At 39.1% G+C, this 25395-nt stretch overlaps 2 protein-coding genes across 2 annotated transcripts; both read right to left on the reverse strand.

Moving 5' to 3' along the window:
• Positions 1–3512, reverse strand: LOC146664005 (uncharacterized). The gene is made up of 8 exons (XM_085415370.1): positions 3438–3512; positions 3140–3205; positions 2000–2062; positions 1878–1920; positions 1599–1778; positions 1228–1497; positions 925–1014; positions 1–407 (listed from the first exon to the last, which is right to left on the reverse strand). Exons 1-8 carry the CDS (start codon positions 3510–3512, stop codon positions 1–3), a joined length of 1194 nt encoding a protein of 397 aa, XP_085271496.1.
• A 6026-nt stretch (positions 3513–9538) lies between these two features.
• On the reverse strand, positions 9539–18907 carry pdk2a (pyruvate dehydrogenase kinase 2a). The gene is made up of 11 exons (XM_085416985.1): positions 18690–18907; positions 17888–18029; positions 17274–17345; positions 16951–17135; positions 15323–15412; positions 15159–15236; positions 14621–14697; positions 14433–14531; positions 11444–11554; positions 10998–11111; positions 9539–10803 (listed from the first exon to the last, which is right to left on the reverse strand). The coding sequence occupies exons 1-11, from the start codon at positions 18805–18807 to the stop codon at positions 10660–10662; spliced, it is 1230 nt and encodes a 409-aa protein (XP_085273111.1). The 5' UTR covers positions 18808–18907; the 3' UTR covers positions 9539–10659.
• Between the last annotated feature and the right edge of the window lie 6488 nt (positions 18908–25395).

A 25395-nucleotide genomic window follows, 5' to 3' on the forward strand; every position in this document is an offset into this window, starting at 1 on the left:
TTATTTACTTTGTAAAAGCAGTGAGCCTCCAAATGTAATAGTCATGGATGCAGCAGTGGCCCAGGAGTTACCACAGTTGTGGGTGACATAGACTGAAGCCCCTCTGCGGAGGAAAGTCATGTATGTAGATGTGCTTCCAACACTGTAGGAACGGGGAACATGTGCACGAGAAACGGCCACCCAGTAATTATTTATTACTAGCCACAGATCGGTTTTAAGGCCCTTAATGGTTGTCTGAGTGGAGAAGAAGAACTGGTAGATTCCTTTGACGGGAGCCCTGAACACACCAGTCCTCCTGTCGAAGGCTCGGCCCACATTCACCAGCACCTTGCTGTACTTGATCCTGTTCAGTTTGCCATTGATTTGGGCTGGGTAAGACGCAAAGAAGTGGATCTTTTGGGAAGACACTGAAGAGCAGGTAATCTTATTAGTATTATTACAAAGACAAATAGATATATACCTTGCAGCAATTTCTTAATAAAGAGAGGCTTTTGTAGGTGTATTATGGAAAGCACAGGATAATATCTTAATCATTCTTACACAAACTATGTAGCAGATTCTCCAGCTTTGCTTGCAATTAAAGTTTGAGGAGCAAAAAAGGAAGACTTCACCTGTCTCTTAATATTTCTTAAAGTAATACAAATATTTGAACACAGTTGTTTAATGAACCTTTTGTATGTTGAATTTTTGTATTTATATAGATACAAACTAGTAACAAATTAGTGCTGTACAATAATACATGCAACTATTTGTGCCTGATTGCCCATATTAATCAATGTTAGTATTCAATAAGTTGCATTACGATTGACAAAGAAACGCTGTCACCAAACAGAGAAGAATAAAAGCCCCAGACATCCAAGGCCTTCCATCCCTTCAGCGTAAACGTTAGTATGACACATTCAAACTGACAAAAACTTTACTTACTTCTGTTTGTCTTGCATCTCCAGTTAATCTTATCTCTGCTCACACAGGACTGGTTTCTCCTGCATCGCCCGCACACAAGCGTGTTGACGTCTGAGAACACACATTCAGCAACATTCGAAAAGGCCTCTAAAAAGCACTGCTCTTAGCAGGAATTAGACTGTTCCAAAAGGTATACATTTGCAGCAATCAGGATAAATATGGATTGTGGGTGAAAGTGGATGTTTAATTTCTTAATTTTTCAGCATCCAAAAGCCAAATGCTCCCACAAATGTGCACAATATTAATGCATTTTTTCATTTATACCTGCACAGTAAGCCAAATAACAGGATGTTGGCTTAGTGAACTGATAGATGTAATAGTTGCCCGGGCACTTCTTGACTTTGATGGGGGTGGAATGGAAAGCACAGCATCTTTTGTTCCAAGTGCCGCAGACATTGCGGGTCACAATACCATCCCTGATCCTTGGATGAGGCCCGGACAGCCACAGCGGGGAGTTGGTGCCACAGTTGTTCACAGGGATGCACCTCTCAGGCATCTGCAGACTTTTACCCTTGTAGAAAAGACGGTACCACCCTCCAATAGAAGATGAAAATTTTATTCTGTTTTTTGAAATGCCATTGCTGCTTTTAGTGAAATAGGTGCATGCTACATATAAAGAAAGTGCAGTCGGTTACCTTTCCAGTCTACTTGCCGATCACACATCTTCAGCTTGCTGGTGGTGTTGGTGGCGCGCCAGGTCTGATCTAGGACCGTGTAGTGGAAACAGGGGTCACCTCGTCTTCTTGCATCTTCCACAGATGACTGAAAGTTATCAACCTCAATGTAATTTGGACTGTAAGTGAGGATGTGTGTTCCTGCTTGAGAAGAGAGATTGCAGCACATATTGAATTAAGAGTGCGTGTTGAAAATAGTTTTATTTTGAGTAAAGAATGCAGATTATTTTATTCACTGACCTACTTTCTTCTGAGCTCTTTTCTGATGGCTTGATATATGCATCTGCGCATGAAAAAAATAACACATTCAGTAGCTGGTGCTCAGTATGGAGACAGATTGTAAGGAGTTATATAGAGGCTACCTGAGTCAGAGCATTGTGCTGCTGCTGAAGTGTTGTTTGTTCACACTTCAGGCTCTCCATCTCCTGCAATAGTGAGCATTTTTAGAAAGAGTGACATGCTGCAGTCTCATTGACAGATAAAATAATAATAATTCGGATTTATAGGGATTTACATAATAATGATAATAATAATAAAAATAGTGGGTCCAGATGCTCCAGATTATGTCCAATACATACAGAGTCAGAGTAGTAACTGTGCGGTAATTTATAGAAGTTACCTATACCTATGTCACTATAGAAACAAGAAGATAAAGAAAAGGAATGAATAAATGCATGTGTATGTGTGTACAAATACATGCATATCTATATATGAGTATGTATACTGTATATACAGTACTCTTGTAAAAGGCTGGTTTGGATTTGAGGATTTGTTTGCAGAAGGCTGGATTGTTGTAGATGTTTATAATTTATTTATGTTTTTTATTTTATCTTGTGCTTTAATAAAAGCTTTAATGCAATGGCCGTAGCTCATAAGGTAGTGCAGGTAGTCTACAAATCCTAAGGTTAGTGGTTTGATCCACTTTGTGGAAAGCAAGGCACTCTATAAGAACCACTCCATTTACCATTAAAAAAGCAAAGCCCACTGCAATTAATTTTAAGGCAAATTCTAGTGATTTCCTACTAAATGTCTGAAAAATCAAGTAAAAAATAAAAACAGATTTTAACACACAGAAAATGGAAACAAGCATTTGAAGCAACATTTCCACCTTGACTTTATTGATGCAAAATTGGCAGTTGATATAAATAAAATAATTTTTTTTAAGTAGATGAATTGGGTAATATAATCAAACGTTTTTGGCCTACAGGGACCCTTCGCTAAGATGAAGGCCTGATGTTCATAAAAAAATAAGATTTAAAGAATAGTGAATAATTAACCTGCCTAGTTTCTTACTTTATTTACCAATAAAGTGTCTGGTCTATAACATCAAAAAAGGTGAAAAATACTGGTCACAATTTCTTAAAATTTAAAAGAAAAGATATTAAAATGTCATTTATTTTTTTTATTTTTTAATAAACGAAAAATTATTTAACAGAATGGTTAATCAACAGACTTGTTTATTAATTTTGTTGCCCTAATTGTGTAATAGCTCATTGCATCACCTTGAAAATAGCAGCTAGTTGCACAGACAAAGGTTGATCTTCTACGCGCCAAAGTTTGAGTTCAGACTGGAAAAGAAGAAACAAAAACTTTCTCAAACGACAAATTGAAGTAATTGATATTAAACATATCGTGATGTTCTATTCTCTCTACGAGCTCAGTGTGACAAGAGCTCGGCACAGTTCTGTCTGTGCTAAATAACATCTGGGGAAAACTTTTGTTGCATAATAAATGGTTTTTTTTGTATTGTTCCATCTGCCTTCTAGCTTCATAACATCAATGAACAAAGCTCATACTCACAGAATTTGTGTTCCCCGAGCAACCAACTGCACAAGATGACAATGCTACGAACATGGCCAGAGCTAAGACAACCATCTGGGGATAACAACAGTTACACAATAGTTATGTAAAAGATGACATTTAAATGCTTTCTCATTTACTCGTTGAATAAATCCCGACAAAACACTGTACAAATGTCAGTGTTTATTGGAGAAACAAACAATTTGTGACCAGATGCTCGAAGCTTTGGTTTTATTTTTTTATCACATATCATTAGTGTGAGATGTTGGAATTAATTGAGGAAAAACGCTTTTAAAGGCTTGGGTTTTATGACAGAAACACATTTAGATACGGTTTATATTTATACAGAAAGAAAAGGACAAAGAAATAAAAATTACAAGTCAATTCAACCAATTCAATATATTTAGATTTAATTAGATCTGCAGACTTTGCTATTTTTGCTCCTTTTTTTAATTAAAAACAACTACAACAACAATAATTGATCATTTGATTTGCAAGTTACTGAGTTCAGATTAAACACATTACAAAAAAATTGAAAAGTATAAAGAATAATAAAAAGTATGCCTATAACAACACTATATCATCACACAGTCAATGTTCAGCTACAGTTATATTGCAAAGAAATCTTACAGTTCCATGAATATCCAAAAATTGTACCTTGAACTATCCAGTCAGCAGTCTGTGGTTATAGAAGCGGGCCATTAAAGTGCTGAAAGAATGAAAATAACAAAACATTAAATACGTTTGGACGTCCAATTTCAATGCAATCAGATGTCTATAAGTGTAAAGCTACACTCACCTCTCATTTCATCATGATGAGAAACTGCACCCTGTCTGAACATGGCCTTAAATACTGACCCGCTTCAGTTTAAAAAAAGGAGAAAATTCAGTTTAACAGCATCTAAAGGTGCAATTTTTCACAGACTTGTTGCAAGCGTAGACATGAAATTTCTGTAGTGTTGGCAGTTTCTTCAGTTTGCCCAGTCAGCAGACAGTGGTGACACTGTAAAAGTGGTCATTTTTTCATGACCTGTCTTATTACTCCATACGCAGATGGCCAAGGTGTGAAAACAGTCCAACTGACATTAATGTGAAGGCTGTGACATTTCTGTTATTAAAGTTATAGTTATCTGGCAAGTGAACAAGTGAAGAGTACCTGCAGTAAATACTTCTTGCATTTGCTACACACGTCAAGACATCTTTGAGCTTTAAGATGAAGAATGTACTACTTACTATGAGTTCAACTGGAAGCGTGGGGTGGAGGTAATGTGACTTGAAGCTGTTGTGTTGTGGTGAATGTGTTATTCTTCTAAATGAAATAGGCTGTATTTTCTTTCAGTGATGCTCAGAATTAAATGTTTGTACAATTAAAGATTTTATCAAAAGTTCTTATCAGCCAATCACACGGGAGCAACTTGATGCATTTTGGTCAAGAGAGCCTGCTGAAATTCAAACTGATCATGAAAACGATTAACAAAGTAATCACTCTTTGCACGCAAGATATGCAGAACAGTATAAGATGTTAAACCTTGAAGCAGGTGGACTAAAATGCCACTTCTGTCAGCTAAGAACAGGAAACTGGGTCTGCAGCTCTCATGAGCTCACTAACTTAGACAACAGATGATTGAAATACGCTGCCTGGTCTGATGAGTCTCGATTTCTGCTGAAACTTTGGGATAGTGGTTCAGAATTTGCCATAAACAACATGAAAGCACGGATCCATCCTGCCTTGTATCAGCGGTGGTTCAGGCTGCTGCTGGAGTGGGAGATATTTTCTTGGTACACTTTGAGCCTCTTAGTACCAACTGACCTTCGCTTAAAATGTCACAGCCTACTTGAGTATTGTTGCTGACCATATCCATCTCTTTATGACCACAGTGTACCCATCTTTGGATGGCTGCTTACAACACACGATGTCATAAAGCTTAGATGATCTAAAGGTGATGTCTCTAGCACTGTTAAATCTAAGCCATAACAAGCTCAGACAGCTTGAGCAAGGTGTACCTAATTAAGTGTCTGGTGACTGTATTGCAAACAGTGAATTCACTAGTTTCCATGCAAACTAACTACAGGTGGATGTTTCTATAATCAAACAGGCCACTAGAGGGTAACAGCAGCAATAGAAGCTCAGCACCATTACCCCATTATTATTAATAATATAATGAGCCGAGAGTTATCTTTACTTGAAAAGAAAATGAGATAGTTCTTGTGTTTTATTGTGGGCTGACTTAAAGTGGAGGAGATAATTGTAGCTCCAGTCCAAATATGCAGTAAATGAATAGCTTTATGAAAAGCACCCCATTGGCAGAGCAAGCCGCGTGCTTTACTGCTGTTGAAATCACAATTAGTTTGTCATGATGAAAACATTTGGCATGTTAGTATCTGTTGGCAGTCAGGGTGTTTACAGTGTTTCACCCTGGCAGTTGTGGCGGTTGTAATGTTCTGCTCTGGATATTTGTCTGCAGGTCACTGGGCCACAGGTCACCGAGAGATGTAACTGAGCTGAGGCAGGTTGTTTATCTTCCTTTTTTTTTAAAATCACCAATTACCACTACTTGTTCGTTCATTAAAACTGAATCTGTCACGTTCCAGATGCTTTACTTTAGAGAACTAATATTAAATAACACTAATAATCACAAACCCAATGTAAAGAGAAATAAGAAAGAAAAAAACACAGTGTAAAATGTAAATAAAAGCAGAAGAAGATGTGCAAGTTTCATGAAACTATATCTTATTCATTTCCTCTAATGGCCACCTGAGGCTGAAATTCTTAGGATAAAACTCTTAACTTTAGCTTGCTACTAAGGGTTCTGGAGTAAAAATCTGTGTTATTACAGGTGTGGCTTGCAAACCCACTCATTTCTAACAACTTGTCAATCACAGTTCATCAGCCATTGAGCATATCCAACAACTATCCTTTCAAAAACTGAGTATGAACAAGATTCGTGAAACTGACTAAGGATTTTTATTCAATATAACCCAAAACGAGTCATACTGACTCATTATTATCCCAGAGCCTAGAGGCAGACAAGAGTTTACTGGGATCAAGTCAGAGCACCGTGTTCTAACTAGACTTGTATGGGACTTGAAGTCTATTTAGCAAATCGCTTCCACATTTGCTTCAACTTTTCAGATCCAGAGTCTACGATCTTCTTTTTTAATGTCTATGAGTCCAAATTGAGGCTTTAAAACAGTAGAACACGAAACCAATGGGAGCTGTCATGATATATATGAAGTCTATAACTTCTTATCTATCAAACATTGCACACCTTTGGTACAAAAAGATTATGCATAAGGGCACTTTGAGAATTCTTGTACACGTCAACATGCTGATGATGGACATTGTGTACTTTGGCAGGGGTTGCTGTTGCTATGGAGAGTTTATCAGCCTTTTGTTTGTATGAGATAGAAGCTGAGCGCTATTGGATTCTTTCCTCTGTGTATCTGTGTAAGCCTGCGGGTAAACACTCAGAGCTATGGCTGCATTTAGATCAGCTGCTGGCCCATATACACTCAATACGGGATATAGAACAAGCCACCCACAGGACCTTTCATTCATCAACAAAAACAAATGGGCATCCCTGGAGGGTTTTAAGAGATACTGTAAAACTAAATGAGTGATTAAGTCAGATACAGCAGTTTAATAATTCTTTAAATTAATTGTATTATTATATTGTCCTCCCCTTTAAACATATCAGCATATTAGAGAAACATACAAGCAAACGTCTTGAATTTAAAGTCACTTAAGGCATCACGTATGATCAACAAAAGGTAATTAATTTTATTACAAGTATTAATTTTACAAAATTCTCTTTTTGTGTTGTTTGGCAATAATAAAGTCAAACATTAATGTTGTTGTATAGCTGGTATCACACAGTATCATGGGTTAGGGTCACTTTGCGAGTGATTATAAGAAAGACAGACTCCACCGCTGCATTCATCATCTGAGAACTTCCCAGACTGGATGTTATCAAAAACCAATGTTAGCTGATCTACTGAGACAACTAGAGTGTGTCCTGTGCTGCCACTGATACTTCTACACCGCAGGTCCGAACAACAGTGGTCCTCCTGGGATTGAGGAAAACTCCACCTGCTGCTAGGACTGTCCAATTCTGGACTGGAAAATCAGCTTGAAAGAGGTGGTACCTTTGCTCTTGAAACACAGACAGGAACATAGCAACTGTTCACTCCTCCTTCTGTTCACTCACAGCCAGCATGTCCTCAGCATACCACGAGGCCAATTCTGTGCTATGACTCGCTGAAGTGTGTTTTTAGCTTTAGTTGTTTTTGTGAGAGCTTGGTTTGCGTTACCAGCAATAAGTCAGACTGGTTCTCTGGGCCTAGTTGGCCAGGGCTATCCTTTGCTACCAATTTGTAAGCGCAGTCAGTGGGTTTGGGGGTTTCAGAATCTCGTCTCTGCTTTTTGCAGATGATGTGGTCCTGTTGGCTTCAGTGATCAATGACCTGGGGCAGCTTGCACTAGAACACTTTTCATCCAGGTGTGGATCAGTCTGGATTAGAATTTGCACCTCCAAATCTGGTTCTCAGCCTGAAAAGGCTGGATCGTCCACTCTGGGTCAGGTACAACTTTCCATGGAGAGTTTAAGCATCTTGGGGTTGCTTCCTAAGTTAGCAGAGAGAGGAATGGGAGACTAACAGCCAGACCGGTATGTCGTGATGAAGTGAGAGCAGAGTGTAAAAGTGAAGCTGTGAGGTCTGCATTTCTACTCATGAGCTCCGAGTAGTGATTGAAAGAATGAGACTGCAGATGCAAGCAGCGGAAATGAGTTTCCTCCAAAGGGTGTCTGTACTCAGCCTTAGAGATAGGGTGAGGAACTGAGCTGCTACTCCTCCACATCAAAAGGAGCCAGCTGAGGTGTTTCAGGCATGTAATGAGTGCCAATCGAGCACATGCTGGAAGAGATTACATCTCTGGGATGGATAGTTATTTATTTATTTAGATCATTTTATACAGGGGGTGAAAATTACCCTGATTGGTTTCATCATATAAATACAACACAAGTAATGTTTACTTGAAATTACTGATAATTAAGTGATAGCACAATCACAGGATAATAAATATGCTTGTAAGTGGTAATGTTGATTAAGTTGTATTAATGAAAAGTTTAATTTTTGGTTTCTACAAATATGACCACTGACCTTGAGGTCGTGGTCACTCAAATTAAAACACATGCAAGATTTGTATGAATTTTAAAATCCAACATTGCCTCGTCCTTGAGTTATCGAATTCAAAAGCTTGGATGTCCATGCTGCCCCATCAGCCTTTTACAGCTTAAGGGGTAAAAAAGTCAGTTTTTGACTCTAGAATTTAGAACAAGCATCTCTAAGTGACCTTTAAAGCACAGCCATTACTGAACATGTTAAATGTATACTGCCTCTCACCCTCTTGAAAAAGAAAGCGAGCAGAAGCCAGCTATTATTAGAACTCCCTTTAGGCTTTTATCCTTTGGCTGCATGAGTCTCACACTCCCCACATATCCAGCAACCACAAGCCCACATCTTAGTCCGTTTACTCGAACATGACCTCTGTCTTATTGGGCTCCGAGCCGAGAGCTACTAAACCAGTGTGTTCCTTCTTGTCACTTCCCGGCAAAATAGTGGTGTAACTCTTTGTACCCCGAGGCAGTGAAAGCAGCTGAGTGGAAATAACTAGACGTAAAGTCCTGATCGGTCACGTACGTGGTGAGATTTCTTTGGCGCATGAGGGTCACGTGGTGGAATGTCTACAGGGTAGAGTTACTGAACTTGACCTCATCTCCATCTTTAGAGGAGACCCGGTGACACCGGGCAGCAAAACTCTACTTTTGTTTCTTTCCCTAATCACTTCTCCTTTCATCCCCCACAGCTGTAATCAGCTGCACCCTAGGGACCATCCACTGATTGATATAATCACTTCTGTACGCTTAATTAACCGACTGCAGATGACATTAAAATAAAAAAATAGAACAGAAGAGTAACACTTTAAACTGTTTGCTGTTTTATTGTCATTTGGATCGCATTTACAGTATTTACAATATTTTCAGCTGCAAAAAAGTGTAGCTATAAAAACAATTCTGTACATACTGTATGATTAAGATGGATTTAAATCATTTAAAAAAAAAAAAAACAAAAAAAAAAAACAACACACACACACCAACAACAAAACATAACTGTTCATATGCAACAGGGCATTTTGTTCTCATATGGCACATTACAACAAAAGATCTGCCCCTGCCTTGCTGGATCACAAGATGGTAGAGAGTTTAAACACGACATCCGATGAAGTTTAATAACAATTGCCTCCATTGAACTGTCACAAAGCATTAAACCACCCACCAAGGCAGGCAAACGATACTGTAGCTTACTGTTGTACGTCAGAGAGAACCGCGTGTCCTGTAGATTATATCATGTACTGTTCTTTTCACTGCAATTAATGCAAAACAACACCCAGAAAGAGAGTGGATTACATTTAGCCTGGTCCACAAAAAACTGATGTTAGTGGGAATACTGCGATTACATTTTTTTTTAAAGAAAAAAAGAAATGCATGCACAAAACTTGCTCAGAGTCAAACATTTGTTCAAATTTACACACGAAACAGCATTACAGTACAGCAGAAATGTAACAATGTGCAACACCAGTATTAGTTTAAATACTTCAAGTATTCGAATAAAGTGATCCTTTGGGTGAAATTGCTGTGATAAGGCTGAACAACAGGCGCTTCCTGTTAACTGAACACCTCCACATGTCCCTTATTAAACAGCTGTAAAGACTTTTAATAGAAAAGTCTTCAACAGCATTACTGTATGAAATCAGTCATAATCTACGTTTTTAAAATCACCCGCAACATGCTGCATTATCCCCGGCCGCCCGTCTCTTCCTCGAGGACGTCACCTCACACTCTCGACCGATACCGAGTGTAGTTCAGCAACACTGGAGCGACTTCACCAAAGTCTGAGAGGTGATTGTAATGCATTTCCTGTTAGTAGCCATTTCTGATGTGTGCATTTTCTCATGAAAAGGATAACGGATGCAGAAAGCATTAACGAGCTACTGCTAAAAAAAACAGGCTGAAATTAAAAAGGCTACTTATGTCTGCTCTAGTCTGAAGAGGATTCTCAGAGTGAAAAAAAACAAAGTCTGGTTCCCATCTTGTTGGCAGAAGATGACACGGGATATGAAGACGTATTCTGGAGGCTTCATTGTACTGCCCAGAAGAGGTTTTCACTTGGTCACCTTATAGCTGCTCAGATCTAGCGGCTCTTTGCTGGGTACACACCAGTCGTCAGCCTCTTGGCTCATTTTGTAGTTCTTCAGAGCAGTTTTGTTGTACACTGGCAGCCTTTCGATGGAGTCTGTGGACAGCGCCTGGAGGGACAAGACAACAGGATGTAATTACAAATGTCCTGTCTTACCTACACCAGTTCCACAGGTCTGCAGAGTCGGTTTTGTGTTTAACAAAAGGCATGGCACAGGGCAGCTTCTATTTGTTATGCGCTCCAGACTTTCAAACTGCCGGCTTCTTGTCACAGTTTCATGCATGATCACCCTGCCTGGCTCACCTTCAAGTAGATGACAGCGTCTGTGCCATAGCCCTCCATGGAGTAGAGCTGCAAGTCCCCCTGGAAGTACTTGGCGTAGAGACGAGAAATGGGCAGACCGTAGCCGAAGCCAGCCTGTACAGAGAGACGAGGGAGATCAAGGGTTTAAGAAGGCTTTGTTCTGTCACACTGAAAGCAGCACTGCTCATCCATGGAACAAACAGATCTTTTGTCAAGTTTGTATTGTGACTGAAGGTCAATGGCTTTTTCAGAAAAACAACAATATTAGTCCAGTGCTTCAAACTTTAAATGACTAAGTAAGCAACAAAACGTTTGGAGGCTATAAAGAAAGGCAACCAAAGAGAATGTGGTGCTCATAACGGCACCCTTTAGACCTGCTGAATAAACAGTTTGTTGTTTGTGCAAAGCTGTTAATGATCGACTTCTTAGGCTTTACTTTTACTTACCAGTGGAGGCCGTTTCTGGTCTCCTATTTGTGGAGCCGGAGCAGTAGAGTACATGTAGCTGAAAAGGTTCTCAATCCTACGAAATGGGACACCGCCACCCTTGTCGCTCACCTACAGCACAGCACGGGCAGGGGGTAAAAATAGAGAATGATGTGAGGTGCTTGGACAGAGCTGAAGAGAGACGGGCCTGCCTGTCATGAACACTCGGCTTCAATATAAGGGTGGAAGCCGAGTGTCTTATGTTTGTGTCTAATTTCAAGTGCAGATTCTGCCATTTAATTCACAAACTGTTAAAGACCAATAAGTTTTTGTTTATTATAGTATGTCACTTATAGTCAAGCTAGTCGGGCACAAGAAGCCTCGACAGTGTTTTGTTGACACATGGGCATAAAGTCAAGATTTATAGGCTCTGTGAGTATGAATGCACACAGCCCATGGTGCTAATCTTATCAGAGCTTAGTAGCTCTGCGTGCCAGTAGGCACTGTGCTTAATTGAGGGTGAAGTCATTACATAACATGTTTAGAGAAAGCGCTGGGTGGACATGACAAAAGGAGAGGTAAGTTTAGCTTTGAAATCAGATGCACGCTTTGTACCGTGTGGGATATCCCTGTATTATTAATGCAATAAATACTAAATGGGTGCAACGACAGCAATAAACAGGATCAGTGTGGTGAAATAATTTTGCCTTTACAAGCTTCATTAACCTTGCTTTATATGTGCTTGTTCACAAAAATAAAAACCACCTACGCTCCTGTTGACTCCTACAGGCAATTTAAACCCTTTAATCCAGCTGCTGTTAATATGTTAGAACACTATGGGAGGAAACTCCTTGAAGTAACCTGCATGAATGCATGTAGAACAAGACCAAGTTCACATCAAGGATGTCGTTTGATCTTTCGCTTTCCCACCACATTAAGGATGTTATCTGAATCCAGAGTGGGGCTGAACACAGGTATGCTGTGCAGATTTGAGCACTTTTTAATCATTTAATTTTGAGGTACTGAGTTACTATTAAAAATTTCTGGATTTACCAAATATACCCATAAAATTGGTCCAATTTATGCACCCCTGAAATCACACCATTTCCCCCCCAGTGCCAGTGATCCATTTAGATCATTTTGATCTGAGGTGCCCAATTTTGGGGATCATAGGTGCCGAGACGCCTGCCTTTGCTTGCACCTAAATGACACTTACTCAGAGGTTCCTACCAGACTGGCCCAGTCACCAGTAGTTCACCTGGAAGACGTCCATTTGTCTACACAAACTTAAAAACAACTCGCCATGATGCAGTGAAACTGAAATGTGGGACAAACCAGAAATGGAGATTACTTTTACTTTGAAGGCAAACCCCTGCAACCAAAACATTTCAAAAGGTGCAACTTTTACTCAGAAGTTTTGTGTTGCACGTTTTCAAGCTTCACTGCAGCTCAGAACGTAAATGGCGAGTGTTTGCAAAAAAGTTGACATCAATCTGATGCACGCTCAATCATCCAACCCTGAAAACTAGACTGAAACTAGCACTACTGACTAACAATGGGCTGTGAGGTGAGTTTCTTCATCATTAATATGCAAATTTTCATGCCTTTAGATCAATGACAGTGAGTACCATTTTAACCAAACTTCTCTGCGAGTGGTACTCATGACCATTACCCAATGACAATTGATCAATGGTCATGAAAATTTGCATATTAATGATCAGGAACTGACCCCACAGCCCATTGTTAGTCATGGTACTTGTTTCAGTCATCACGCAAATGTGTTGTTTATAAGGTTGGGGAAACGTTTCTCCCACTGAAAACGCTACGTCCAGATGAACAGAATCAACTTTTGGGGCAATCATAAGGAGGCCAAACGCTGGTCAGCTGGTTGGGGAATGCACATTTTACCTGGAGGCCTGGTGTTTTAACCCTTTAAGACCTACCATAGAACCAATTCCACCAGAGCTTATCTTATATTTTTTACATGCTGTAGTGCCATTTTTGGGAGTATTTCAAGTTGCTATACATCAATACAACCATTATAGCCTAAGTTTTAATGATATGCATGCATTAAGTGCATAGTAATTACATAAATTGCAAAGAAGTGCAAGGAAAAAAAAAAATAAATAAATAAAATTGAAAATCATTTTTGTTTTTTTAACATATATTTCTAGTTAGAGAAATTTAAGAGGCTTATCCCTCAAAACTGTAAATACAAAAAAGTTGCACAAACTAGTTTCCCACCACAGGAAATTTATTTTGAGTGTCTTCATAGTTTTATTTTTGAAATACACCAATTTCTATACACTGCAGGAAAAACGAAAATAAATATTATAGTGCAAATTTGCAAAAAAGCAGCATCTGCATCAAAATAAACTATTTCCAGCAGTGCAATATGTGTCCTAAGCATCCCAGAAACGACACAGAAAGTCAAACATAACTTTTAACAACACCAGTATAGGCTCATGAGGCCTTGATGGTAAAAAAAACTACATTTCTGCGAAAGTGACGTCACTTCCGGTTTCGGGCAGGACATGGCGGACATGTGATAGTTCACGCTAATGGACGTAGGAAGTGTTACAAACAGCTGATCGGATCGGCAAAGCGTTTTTCTGGAATATTATGTTTTTATTGCTGCAAGTGATTTTTATGCAGTTTTTGCAAAGATATGTGTGGAAGGAAACTGTGACCTAGGACAAGCTGATGGCATAAGATGTAAGTACAACTCCTCTGGAATCATATGCAAAAAATTTATTGTGCTAGCTCACGTGGTTGCAGAGCTACCGGGATTTAAAAATAGTTAGGCAAAACGGAGCGTGCCCGCTCAGACCGGTTTTAAAGGGTTAAATAGGATTTTTTATTTATTTTTCTTATTATTTCTTTTTAAACTCTGAGCAATCTGTACAATCACCATCTCCAGAATCGAGCAACTGACAACAACCAGTCTACATGGAGGAAAATTGGAGGTCAGGATGAATTGTCCCTTTATTTTTTTAAGATTGCAACTCACCTTAATCGTCAAATCTTCATCCCCAAGAGAGACCATGACTTTAATAGGTGGAAGGTTCCTGCTGCTCTCATGAGTCTCTATCGTGGCCCTCATAGCATTCTATAAATATTTAAGACAATAAAATAAATTTTCAAGATGTTCAGGAATATTGAGTTGAACATGCACATATTCAAAACTGGGTCTCCTACCTTGAAGAGCTCAAACAGCATGTGATAAAGGTGAGATGGCACATAAACAATCGTTACTGGATGATTTGTCTTCTTCACTGCACAGAAGGAAAAAAAAGAAGTATTTATTCTATCCACTTCATTTACAATTCATTATTCTAACCATTCATGGATGATTTCCATTAGTGGCAATTACTCTGCTGCACTCTGGTTTTACGCTTTGTGAGGATGGAGAGGAAAAGGTCTGTGTGTCAATACTGCCTGATGTGGTCAGCTAGGCCCGCTTAGCCATCAAATCAGACTCTCTGCTATATTTAGAGCCCTCTCGGATCCATCATGCTCTCTTACATAAAACCACTCATACTGTGCATACATACTGGAGGCCCGGGGTCTATTTGTGCTTTACTGAAACCACTTCATTGCACTGCAATGACTTTTACCCTTGAGGCTGTTTGCATGATTACCTTAAAAGATTTTTCACACCTGGGTAAATTTAACGCTAAAGGGTCAATATGGGCCGCAGGACAGACTTCCAGAATTCCTAAATTCTGGAACTTACGATTCATCTTCTGAAGTATCACATCAGGGGCACAGAGGTAGTACTGATCACAAAGCATCTTGGCACTTCCGAAGGCATCTGTGAATATAAAGGGAGAGCATGTCACCGAAAACAAAAAACAAAGGGACAAACAAAATTCAGATTCAACCATATTGTATATTTACCCTGGACTACATCTCCAACTTTACAGTGAGGATCAATGCTTCCAATGGTGTTTGGGTGAACCGGATTGGTGGTACCGTCAAAAATCAGGGCTGTAGAAATAAGAAAACCGTGAATCTTCTGCAAACGGACCACTGAGATACACGTTTAACTAAAAACTACAAATACTATACACAGCTTGGTTTTGATGCAAAGATAATGAAGAAGTACAACTATTTTCTGTTGTTTTAATAGTGCTACTTATTAATACATATATTAGAAAAAAAACTCAAAGGGGGTCATATTATGTTCATGCCAGCTCTATAATATAACTGTTATACTCTAGTAGATCAGCTTTGCATGATTCACAGCTCAAAATAATCCTTATTTATCTTATTATCAGCCTTGATGCAACCCCTCAGCCCATTTTTTATGAAACATAAATTATATACAGCTTGTATATTATGTGTATCTGGGACACCCATATATCCCCTTTCTTTGATATCATAAAGACTGAAGAAGAGCTGAACTGTGTTGAACACAGTGATTACTTAGAACATATGGTGCCCTTATTATTTGAAACATTGGCTGTGTTTACTATGATCATTTACCACCACAACAGCATATAAATGACAGAAAATGAAAAACACGCATCAAGTCAGACACTTGATTGATTGATTGATTGATTGATTGATTGATTGGTAATTTATTTCAACATGTGAACAATATACAAGTACATTTAGAAAAGAAATGAGAAAAAAAAAAATACTATACAAATTACATACAAAAAAAACTTGGGAACACATGCTAAAAATACCACTGAGGAGCACAATATGCTGCTATGAGATGCAGAAACCTGCATACGTGTTAAAAGTGTTTCTCAAGAAGAGTTGTGCAGTTAATAAAGCATAAATGCTTTCCTTTACGCAACAGTGATTTTGAAAATCTAAACTATCAGATCAGTGATATGCATCACCTGTCTTTGTTCCACATGGCTGATGATACCTCCACAAGCTCTCAATAACAAAACAGAAGTCTGAAGAGCATAACATCATGCCAGAGCAACCATCTGCTGTTGACATGGGAGTGTTATCAGCACTTGTCACAGGGACAACAGGCAAAAAGAAGGAAAATGGGGCGTATCAGTCGGAAAAATGTAAAGCCATTCACTCTTTTGCCTAAAACAGAAAAATGTGAGCAATTTTGCTTTCAGAATTCTGCTCCAAATGGGAGGCTTGCGGCACCAAATCCATCCATGTGATGACTCATCAGTACATTTACATCAGCTTGTAATTGTGCAATGAACGCTGCATCATATACAAGCACAGCAGTCGGTGCAGCATTTCTTCTTTTCGGTGCCTAAGTTTGTGTGGAGCCCATTAAGACTGTAATTTGTTTAAAAGCCCACACAGAATGAAATGGTCAAAAGATTAAACACGGCAGAATCAAATTAGATTTTCATAAGCTTTTTCATAACCTGATCAGAAGAAAAGAAATTCTAGCATGTAAACAATTTAAGCTAATTTCTAGCTGGCCATGCTCTTCATGTGATGATTCCCTGACGGCATTCAATGATATCCAACAACAACACACTGACAATAAAGGTACGGTGAATTAAAATAAATAAATAAAAAATTCAAATGTTACTCACTGTGCTGGTTGATGAGCATCCGGATTGAGATGCGGCTCATGTAGAAGCGATCCAGAAAGTACTGGATGTTCTGGTTGGTGGCCACATCCTGGGGGAAGGCCTCTTTGTATTCTATGACACCCTGGGCCATGGTGGGCACCACATCATTGTGTCTGTTTCTGATGGTAACTAAGGTATCAACAAACCTGGGGAGGAATGACAAAGACATCCTGCATCAGGGGTTTGGGCAGTATCACATTGAAAGGGATGAAGGCACTTGGGAGAACACAAAGGTCATGTTTCATTACAAAACATGAAAACACCCATAAGAATGAGAAACTTACTCTCCAAGGACTTTGTGATCATCAGGATTCTTGTCCAGGAACTCAAGGAGCTCCATTAAACTCTGGACATACCTGAAAATATAAGTTAAAACATGTTAACACGTGCTGCAAAATACAAGAGAAACTGCTAAGTCCTCAATTCTTTAAGAAAAACTTTGTTTATGGCACATATACAGATCACAGCCCACTCCTCATAAAGGGAAACAGCAGAAACGGCAGCCTTGAAAACAACAGTCACGTGACATGTGAGGAGAAACTAGGGTAAAGTTCAACTCTAACGTCTCCGCCTCACACTCACCAGCGCAGCCCTAGTTGGAAGGAGTACAGCTTGGTCAGATAGGGGGCTTTGTAATTCTGAGCACGATGGGGGGGGGGGGGGGGGGATAACCTGGCAATAAACAAGTCAACAGCTGTGACTGTGACTAGACGGAAGATAAAAGCTGGCATCAAATATGCTTCTTAAAACACTGGAGGCTGACAGACACTAACTGTAATAAGCTGCTCTTTTGTTTTAGAAAATGTTTCTGCTGAATAAATACATTTACAATATAAAAAGCAACTAAATACATTTGATTACTTGGATCATATTAATCAATAAACCCCATTCAACTTACCAGCCCTGCACCATTTTCACAGATGGAGTTGTGAGCAGTTTGTCAGGGAGCAAGTTAATCTCCTTCATGATATTTGAGAGCCTTACTGGAAGCTCCTGCCTCAGAAAAGCAAAGGACGTCTTTTCACAGGCATTAATGGAACCTGAATTGGGGACAAACAGATGTACTGACTAGATGATCCGGAGAAAAATACTCATTCAGAAGTTTTTTTAATGTCAGTAAGAAGGACTTTGTGCGAATTTGAGACATTTAGAGAAAGTTTTTTTTTTGAACTGCTGACTGGAATAAACAACTGTATGCATAACGGTGGGTAATTTTTAAACTAACTTTAATCCAACAAAATTAAAGTCAGATGGATAAAAAAAAAATAAAAAAAATAACAGCGATAATAATAACAACAACAACAACAATAATAATAACAACAATAATAGAAAATTAATATTCGTATGTTAACATCTGTGTCGAGACTTGCAATCCCTTTGCACAAAACGCGTGATAGTCTGCACATCATAAAGTCTTTATTAGCAGTTCATAGTGGTGAGAAAATTAAAAACATATACTATAATGCACACAGTGATAGGCCCACGTCTGACGCAACACTAGCAAAAATGAGCACCATGTTTCTGCAAACACTGCAGAGCAGATGCAGAGCCGTGCAAGCATGCATGGCCACGGGACATTTGGTCACGAAACGGTGGTACATCTGTGGTCACGTCTTCGCAGCTGACGCCACATAGGTCACGTAGCCCCCCATTGTCACAAAAACAAACCAGCAACAACATTAGCGAGGATCAATACTCACCGAAATCGAGAAACTGCTTCATGGAGAGGGGTGAAGGAGAGAATTTCGAGAAATGCTCGATGTGTTGCGGCGCGCTGGCCACGGCGGCGTTTTTCATGATAAACCGAACGAACTTCATTGTTGCTCTGTGAGGTCCCGAGTCTACTCAGAAACAGGTTCCAAAGCTAAGCTACTCCAAACCACTGAAGGTGTTTTCATGCTGTAGTATGAAAACAAGGGAGGCAGCAGCGGAGATGTAGGATTCTCCAGCCAATGGGAGAGTGGGAATTCTAATTTACTCTCCAGGCTGGCCAATCAGAAGAGGAGGAGGCGGGCTTAGTGAGTTTGGGTTCTTCCACTCTAGCAAACTCAGAGGCCCCAACTTTCGAAATTCTTCCTAAATTCTTCCTCAGTTCCCCAAGCTGAACTAATATATAAATAAATTAACACGTTTATCAAGTGGTTTTAGTCATAAAAACGCTAACACAAACACAATAAACAACAATAAACCCTAAACTAATATTAATCCTCTTCTGGAAGCCATGCTTACTGCTTGTTGGCCATCTTTGCAATGCTTACAAGCCCCTGAATAGTATTTTGGGTGGAATCACAAGAATCACCAGTAGGAAGAACCACCATCTTTGTTTGGGGAACCCAGAGAAACTGGAGCTACACCGAAACCATAAATTGCGTAAAATTGAAACAAAATAACCAGCCTGTTCACTTTAAGGCCAATACATAAAAGGTGTGTTTAATGTCAATTTAAAACATTTAAAAAAACCCAAGACTTTATTTTGTATGAAAGCAGAAGTACATGTCTCAACATGTCTCAGGCTTTGCCTCCTGCTGCCATGCAACATACAAAAGTTCATTCAGATTCAGAAGACTTAACTTCTGAATCCCCGAGGGGCAATTGAGAGACTGACCTTGCCGACCATACATACAATACACAAACATCACAATGGGGAAACAGGTCAGGCTAGGTAGCTGGCCGGTCCAGCTACCTAACTTACAAAAGTTAAAACGTGAGCATAGTTAATGTAGTTTTGTTTTTTCATTTGGTTTCAACACCGATTCACCAATTTCATTAATTACTATATTTATTTGCAGCTTACAATTAAGAAGTTCAGAACAGGTATTATGCTACAACTCAAGCACTCTCAGTAAACATGTGAGTCTGAATAGATATGTGCTGGATGTGTTGTTCTGACTAAAGCTAAAGCTGAGACTAAAATAGCATATTTTGTCATTTATCTTACTTGGGGTTTACATGTGCACAATATTCCTTGTTTAGTCTAATTCGTATTAACTAAAAGCCTTTTAGTTTAGTTTTACTTAGATATAATAACCTTCAGAACAAGAGCTGACAGTATATGTAGAACATGCAAAGACGCAAAAAAGCCCCATGTAGCCAACCAAAATGCTCAAACCTTTATCAAGAGTATGCAGTACCCAAGCAGAAAATGACCCATTACAAGAGCTTACTTTGATCTGGTGTTATGTAATACATTACTAAGAATTAAAACATTACCCATAACTGTGTTGGTGCACTGGGTAAGTTTTTTTGACATTGTGATTACTGTAATAATTCATGGTTAGCGTTCACTAGTATAGGTTTAATGTAAGTGAGGTCAGAGGAAGTTGTGTGTCTGAAACTTAGCTGCCAGTTTGCTAAAAGTATGACAGACGTGCAGTTCAACTCATCTGGTTTTCACACTTTCAACCTTCATTCAGGATTAAACTGGACTCAACGGCAAACATATTCAGTCTGGTTTGGGCAGCCCTGAACTTTCCCAGTGAATGTGACAAGGCAGCTGTCCAACATGTTCTGATCAGACATTAAACATTTAACCCGCTGGTACAAAGTTTGTGTGATCATGCCTGCAAATAGCACAGACTGAGCTGGTGTCATGCACTCTCTTCTTTCAGCAAACTAAAATTCCTTTAGTGATTTTTAGGGTAAGGCCTGTTTTCCAGCTCTCAAAGATATTGGATTGGACATAGGTCAGAGCCCCACATGAAATCTATTTCAACACTGGTTTTCACCCATCAAGCTGAAAAGCATTTCTGTCAGGACTGCTAAAGCCCAAATAACTTGCCTTCCCATTTCCATCTTCAGTAATTTGTTTTTAGCTCTATGGCTCTGTTCTGGGACCTTCACCACCTATGTGCATAGAGCCACCAGCTGCTCATTAATGCAAATATCTAATGGGACAATCACATTGCAGCAAGTCTGCATTTAGGGATCCAGAAATGGTCAAGATGACCTGCTAAAGTAAAAGACAAGCATCAGAATGGGGGAGAACGGTGATTTAAGTGACTTTGAATGCAGTGTGGTTGGTGGTGCCAGATATGCGAGTTTAATGACTCTTTGTTACAAAAAAGATATGCAGAGAGAGCACAACACATAAAACATTGAAGCAAATGGGGTATAGGAGGAGAAGACGGCACTGGTTTCCATTCCTGTGAGATAAGAACAGAAAACTGAGGATACAAATTGTACAGGTTCACCAAAAGTGGACCACAGAAGATTGGAAAAGCATTGCATGATGTGATAAGTGTTGACTTCTGCCGTGACATTCAGATGGTAGGACCAGAATTTTGCATGAACGACATGAAAGCATGGTTGCATCCTGCTTTGCATCAATGTTGCCTGAGTATTGTTGCTGACCATCTCCATCCCTTTTAAACGACAGTGTACACATCTATTGATGGGCTGCTTCCAGCAATGACAGCAGATATGACGTTAGGTCAGAAACAGCCTGAAAGCATGATTTGGGCTGGCAGTGGGTTGCAAAGCCACTTGCAGATGAGTAGCAACTGTGGGAAGGCTAAATTGGTTTAAAAACCTGCCACTGGTGTAGGTCATGTAGAAGAGTGTCAAGTAAGCCACCAGATGTTGCAGACTACAACTGAGTTTGACATAGTTTGATTCAATACTATGCTTTCTTAACAAATCTGGCTTTGTGGATTATGACAAATAAAGAAGCTTTTGCTTTAAAGCTGATATATACATTTTGCTACAATTAGCTGTATTTGATTAGGTATACACAATCAAGAATTATTAACTTCATACTGTAAAGCACCTACTGTACTAACAATGATTTGCAGTCAGTAAACAGGTGTTGCTGTTTCAAAGTCCTTACATAGTAACCTCCACCTCATTCTTCATTTCAATGATAACATAATCAGACACACTCTGCTCCTTGTTTAGTTCCTCCAGTCCGAGTGAACAGGAGTACACTCTCTGTGAATGATTCTCTGGAAGCTTGCCACACATGGTTTTGAAAAGAAGTGCCTTCGTCAGGGAACACAGTGTCCCAGTCAAATCTCCCATTACATAAGCGACGGCTGTGTCGGTACAGTTGGGATTGTCCTCATAATGCCAGCGTGTCCTGCCCCTCAATCAAAACATTAGAGTTTACACAGTATGTGCAAAGAGGGAAAAAAGAAAAAACAACAGCCTAAAGCAGTATTCCAGGGAAATAACAGACATCACCACCACAAAATGTCACGACACATATCACCTTTTTTTTTATCAGGTCCCACTACATGATAATAAGCTGATCCCTGGTAGACGTCATCAAAACAAGCATTAGTCATATTGTTGTCAAGTGGCAGGTTGTTTATTGCACCATATCAGCTTCATTTGTGCTCTAACAAGATTTGATCTTGCTTCATTTTAAGGTATTTCGAGCAGCTGTGATAGATGAATCTGTGAGTTTATGCCTTGCATTGGAATACTTTGGAAATGATTAGCACTTTTCCTGTAAGACTTTAAAACTTGCCAGTCAGAGGAAGATTTGCTGTCCTTGAAAATGTTTCATTTGAAAGGGAGAGTACAAGAAGCCAACCACATATTTCTGCTATGAACAAGCAAAGAGTAAAAAACCTTTTCTGTATTTTCATGCATTATTTGGTCAATTTCATGTATGCTCGTGTTTTGTATTTCACTTCAGGCTAATGTCAAAACCAGGATTTCTAAAGGCTGCAGTCAGTGATGTGTCTAATCATCCTCATTCGAAGCACACCCGAGGGACGCTTGATTTGCACTTCTATTCCCTGATGATTTTGTGCATTTTATTTCAAGGGACACGTTTAAGCTTTGCACCAGTAACCTGTGAAATTTCTTCCATTTTTTCCCCAAAGTAATGCGCATGCGTTATTGTTTTGCATGCAATGCAATTTCCTGTTGTCTCATCCATGAGAATCAGACAGTCGTGTGAGAACGGCGACATATTTACTGTTTTTGATGTGATGGTTAGATTTGGGTAGCCCTCTTTCCTCTGCTTCAGTCATTTAAAGAATAACATATTTGTTCAAGTATTACTCCAGTAAGGTTCAATTTCGACTTAGTTTAGATGTCTTTGTTGTTTTTGATCTGTCAGTCAGCTTCATTAACATAGTTGAGATATATACATGTTCAGTAAAAATCATCCCATATTTGTGAAATATGTTTTTAACATGCATAAAGATATGCGACACAAATTGCGCAGATATAGGTCGTGCACATTTAAGTGCGTTACTTCTCCAAACAAAAGACACGAACGTCACCTGATTTCAAAAAGAAATGTGACTTGGGACACCTGACTCTCACATGAGAGGCAAGCAAACACAAGAACACAGAAAAATAATCATGTCTTGTGTTGACTCAGCAGAATAAAAATGAGCATTGAAAAAAAAATGAAGGTGCAAAGAATAAGAAACTGAATTATTTTGCCATTTTAAACTGGTTCTAGTCCAATTTTGTATGTTTAAGAAACATCCAGCATATTTTAAGACATAAAAGATTCAAATCGATTCATCAAAATTAATCAGAATGCAATTAAGTGTCTGAAGGTTTTAATTTCCTGGGGCGGGAAGAAAAAATAAAATGTATTAGTGCTGACATATCCATCTGCTCTTTAGTGCAGACCCTTGGTTAATCTTTACTCTGTGACACACCATTTTACTCTTTAAGCCAACTTTCTTCTGACTGGCTAACTCTCACAAACAGAAGGTTTTGACAACAGGTGGATGAGGCAGATGCGTCTGCCCGAGATGTTCGTTTTCGGGGTTCCGGCTGTTTTTTGACATCAACCAAGACTTAAACAAAACTGAAACTGTGCAAAAAGCTTGTTTAGCTCTGTCTGCAGCCTGAAATTTTGACTGTCAGGATTACTTCTAGACAGAACATGTTAGAAGGAATTTTTCTACAACAGCATCATTATAAAGTTATATAATTTGGCTCACTGACACAGGATTTTGCATCACACTTTACAAAAAACGATCCAATTTTTCAGTGGGAAAATGTGGGGGAAAAGAGAGCAATGTTATTGGATCAATACTGGGGATGAGCATATCCTGGCATCTGAACTGGTCCTGGGAGGGAAAACGTAGAGTGAGAACATCAATGGTTGTTTGACTGTGGCTTATCACTGCCAATACAAATGGCAAGAGAAGCATTTTATGAACCTGTGAGAGATCGGAAAAACCTCGTTCCAGAGAATAAATGTCATTTTATTTTGCTGTCGCTTGTAACTACAGGCTTGTTTAAAATTGGCCCTCGAGACACAACTATTGGAACGTGCTTAACTGGTCAGGGGGCTTATGGGAGTAGTTGTTGACTACCCCCAGTACTTTTCCGCTCTCCGTCAGCCTACATTCCTGCCAGTAGTCAGCTCCTATTCCCCACTGTCAACAAACAGCTGGGCATATCAGCCATAAATGTCTGTGCATTCTGTCAGTGCCATATTGGTGGAAGGGTGAGCAACTGGATGACAACAACAACTCCAGTGGAAATTTCCCCTCTCACTGTAGGGCAGGGGTGAGCTGTCGAGGGCTCATTAGGCAGACGTGGATTTAAATGCAAATAATTACACTTTCCTGCTAAAAAACTGACCCTGAATAAAGTTTAAGTTATCTCCATTGTAACACATTCATGATCACAACCTGTAAAAGACCAGGTTTTTAATAATTAATCAAGCCCATTGCATTTTTACAGTCTGTCTGACTAGTGTAATCATTACAACATTCACACTGTATTTAGTCCCTATTCAGAACACAAAGGATAATGGGAGTGCTACGTGAATACAGATTAAAGATATTCTACTAATCAAGTCTATGAAAGGAGCTTCTGCATGGCCATTATAATCATTTTAAAGGAAGTGCCGTCAGTGAACGATGAAGTAAGTAGAGAGGGAAGTGCAAATGAAAGACATAACCAGAGGCCTGCAGTGGACAATCTTTCAAAGGTTATAGCTTTGAGATCAAAGTCTCACCATTATTTAAACTAAATTCTGAGCTTCAGGATCTTCTTTTGAGCAATCTGGTCTAAATATTAGACTCTTACTCAAAACTGGGACCATAACTATGTTTTAAAATGTCTTTTTACTTCAAATTTAAACAGAAATGTAAATGCAGAGCAAAACCACGAGAGCTAATTACACCAATTTGTTGGCTTTAACCCTGTAACACCAAGTGAATCCTATTAGTTTTTGTGGCCTTTACATCATCACTGTGATTTTTCCCCCCGAAAAACTTGATGTATACAATGTGACACATGAAGCGCTACCATGAGCAATAATTTCACAGTGCAGAGAAAATTCGACAAATGAAAACTCATATAGACATAATTTGCCAGAAGGTTCAATAAACACTCACGTTTTGAGAATTTTTTTTTAAAATTGATTTTAGATTTCAGAAACTGCTGCCACCTAAGTCTGCTCTAAAGTAAGAAATGAGTGGC

This window comes from Rhamphochromis longiceps, linkage group LG8 (assembly GCF_057381845.1).
Source record: "Rhamphochromis longiceps isolate RC_006_pf linkage group LG8, R_longiceps_female_GT1.1, whole genome shotgun sequence".
NCBI lineage: Eukaryota > Metazoa > Chordata > Actinopteri > Cichliformes > Cichlidae > Rhamphochromis > Rhamphochromis longiceps.